Source organism: Hippocampus comes, unplaced genomic scaffold (genome assembly GCF_001891065.2).
Source record: "Hippocampus comes isolate QL1 unplaced genomic scaffold, H_comes_QL1_v1.1 scaffold167, whole genome shotgun sequence".
Taxonomy (NCBI): Eukaryota; Metazoa; Chordata; class Actinopteri; order Syngnathiformes; family Syngnathidae; genus Hippocampus; species Hippocampus comes.
The window spans coordinates 600,394-603,806 of NW_017805502.1; the positions used below are offsets into that span (position 1 = coordinate 600,394).

Sequence of the window (3,413 nt, forward strand, 5' to 3'; positions counted from 1 at the left end):
TGGGATCAGTTGCAATGCATATATGTGAATGATAAAAGTAAATTGCACATTTGTCGAAGGAAATGTAAGGTGCTTCATGAAATGTTTTGTAAAAGATATGTTCATTAAATTTCAATATTTTCCTAATGTTCTTGTGCTTCTTTATACCAAAACAAAGGAAAGACATATTGTTTTGGTTATTTATAGCAAAGTATTGTGTCATTTTAATGGTCCGGCCCACTTGACATCTACCGAGGCCGTATGTGGCCCACCATGTGAAATGAGTTTGACACCCCTGGTCTATAGCATTGAATGAGATAATAATAACAATAATAATGATAATAATGATGATAATGACAATTAGATTCGCTCTTCATTCATCTAGAACTGCTTAAAACAACAAAGCCTATGTAGGAATAGTGGTTACGATTGCGTGACTGTCCGTGTCTTATGTTAGGTGTTGTGTTATATTATTTTGGTATTTTATGTTAACTGTTCTGGAAAGCGCTTTGTTACAGCTGCAGCAGTTGTGAAAGCGCTACATAAATAAAGATGTATTATATAATAATAATAATAACAATAATAATAAAAGAAGGCATGTGTTGACCAAAATGTGATAGAAATAATAAGAAAGATTATGAGACCTTGCCAAAGTGGTTTCAAATACAGTACAATGATTCTGATGTTGGTCATTTTTGACCCCTGATGGAAAGTGTAGGGTCCAGTCATTCATGCATCTCAGAGTTAATCATAAATCCGTCAAATAGTATTTAGTGACAAAAGTAACAAGTGATAAGAGTCCTGGTGAGACCTCCTTTTCTGATGGACAAGTACCGTCTTGGGCTTGGAGGAGCTGGTAAGCAAGCTCTGCCATCTAGTGCTGAAGAGTGTCCAGTTTTTTTTATTGTCAAACATGAATGGAAGGCAACTACAAATGCCTCATCTCTTCATCTTGGAAATTTGGCTTCCTTTTAGAACTTGATGCTCTCATATTCCTTGAACAAATTTGAAAGACTTTTATTATTGCACTGTACTTCAGTCAATAGCAACCCATTACCAAGTTCAATATTAATACAAGCTAATGTGTGTGGTGGTGGTGGTGGTGGTGGTGGTGGTGGGGGGGGGGTTCATTTGTGGCAGTTGAAGCTAATTGATTTCAATAAGTTGAACCAAAATAGGCACATTTATTGGACTTCCAAACAAGCAGGCAGCCTTAAGCAATGTTCTGATAAAATAGCTTTTACTAGATTTATTGGACACTGAAAAAAAGCACGCTCTCCTACAAAGTGTAAGGACTTTTCAAACTTCAAGTGTGCTTTATCTTTTTCATGGATTCCAACATGCATTTACAAGTCTCAGAAAAACTCGATGTGAGTTCCAGACAGCCTTAGGTGTCAGAGTCACACCGCTTTGGGAAGATTATCGTGCATGATGGACACATTAAATATTTTTGTTTAGAGGAGTGAGGCTTTGAATCATCGCCTAACAATAATCATTAAGAGATGTTGATGTCCTTATGCTCGACTAATACAAAAGATACGAGACTGCAGGTTCAGGCGCAGAAGTCCGGTGGGCAGGTGAATCGAACCTTGTAGTCTTCGCATTGTTTCTCGGTCTGCTCATCATTCACACACGCGAAGCCGTGAGTAGCGTCATACCTGTAAAATACATTTTATTAAAGTAAGAAGGAGTTGTGTTTGTAATTATACGACGCCACTTCTTTGACTTTTCACCTCAGCTATTTCAGCACATTTGTGATGGAGATTACTCATTCATCCACTGATTATCTTTTTCTTGCACTTGCATTCTTGCATTATCGTATTCTTGCACATTTCGTAAAGTTAGAATGTACTTCCGGTAGCATCAAGATTTTGAATCTTTTAACGTTTGAAACCTGCAACACAAAGTCAGCATTCGCTGGAATGACATGAAAAAATATTATAATATTGCTTATGCCACAGTGGTGGTCATAGCGCTGTAATAAGAGAGGCTAGTTCTCTCCTCGCACTTTTTGAGAAAAATCCCCATCCCCCATCCTCACCAGTTGATTTATCAAGTGACAGATGGATGAGAGAGCGATTGTTGTGGGCATTGTAGTTTGGCCCACTCACGTTTGAAATACATCGCCGGTCTTGTGCGCTGGGATGCCAGATACTGTCATGGCCTCCACCGCTACAGGCTGAGAGCAGACCCCCGCAGCATTCACCCTTTGCACTTTGTCGAGAGTCTCGTAATCGCCGCCGTTGGTAGGATTGTCTACGTTGAACCAGCCAGTCCTGCAAGCTGTCATTGAACACGTGAGAGACAAGAATTGCTCAAAAGACCAAAGTGGAAGTTTTTACAATTTGAATCTTGAGTTGCAAAAAAATAGACAGACAAGCATAAACAAAAACTCACTGTGACAGAAATCGGAGGGACACGTCAGCACCACTTTGTAATCCTCGCATTGTTTTGCACTCTTCTGATTCTCATTGATGCATGCAAACCCAAAAATAACATCGTAGCTGCAATTTAAAAGCACAAGTCACACCGAGCACAATTTTCTTTTCTAATTGGGATGTGAATGTGAATGAAGGACTCACAAGAGGAAGATGTCTCCCGTGTGTTTCGAAGGCAAGCCGTCTTTTGTCCTGGCCTCTATTTGGAGCGGATTCCCGCAGACCTGATTCGGGTAAGCCTTCATCAGCTGATACAAGGCCTCCACGTCACCCTCGTCTGATTGGTCAACATCGCTATTGAACCATCGTGTGCGGCACTCTGACACTGAGACATGGATCAATACATTTCCACGTTTAGCACAATTTCTTTGTCAGTTTTGTACTCATTTTAGACCACCTTATGAAAACTTAAAAATGGTGCAACAATTATCTGCACCAACTGCACAACTGTCATCGTATTGTACCACTGAGCAGTTTATCTCTGCTCGATGACTCTGCACATTGTCGCACAGCTGTCATTGGGTGGTACTACTGCTCAATGGTACCCTTACGTTACGGAAAGTCTTTTAATACTGATCTGTCATTTCCTTGTTTATCATAGTTGCTTGTTATTGAAAATACAAGTGGAGCCTTTACTATCAATCCATCCATCCATTTTCTGATCCACTTATCTTAACAAAGGGTTGGGAGCATGCTGGAGCCTATCCCAGCTGTCTTCGGGTAGTGGGTCGGGGACATCCTGAACTCGTTGCCAGCCAATCGCAGGGCACACAGAAACGAACAACCATCCACGCTCGCACTCACACCGAGGCACAATTTAGAGTGCTCCATTAACCTGCCGTGCATGTTTTTTTTTTTTTTTTTTTTTTTTGTAATGTGGGAGGAAACCTACGGAGCCCCTAAGGGGACATGGAAGGAAAAAAAAAAACTTTGCGAGATCTCGCAAAGTAATGCGTTTGCTCAACGCATATATATATATATATATATATATATATA

The 3,413-nt window shown here is 40.2% G+C and overlaps 1 protein-coding gene across 2 annotated transcripts in view; it reads right to left on the minus strand.

Moving 5' to 3' along the window:
- Window positions 1–1,208: 1,208 nt before the first annotated feature.
- Window positions 1,209–3,413, minus strand: part of LOC109520181 (uncharacterized) — a 4,783-nt gene continuing 2,578 nt past the window's right edge. For both annotated transcript variants that reach the window (XM_019877209.1, XM_019877208.1), the window contains exons 8-11: window positions 2,562–2,742; window positions 2,377–2,483; window positions 2,091–2,262; window positions 1,209–1,637 (exon numbers count right to left, since the gene is read on the minus strand). In XM_019877209.1, coding sequence (XP_019732768.1) covers window positions 1,532–1,637; window positions 2,091–2,262; window positions 2,377–2,483; window positions 2,562–2,742 — 566 coding nt within the window. In that variant the 3' untranslated portion in view covers window positions 1,209–1,531. The remainder of the gene's footprint in view (window positions 1,638–2,090; window positions 2,263–2,376; window positions 2,484–2,561; window positions 2,743–3,413) is intronic.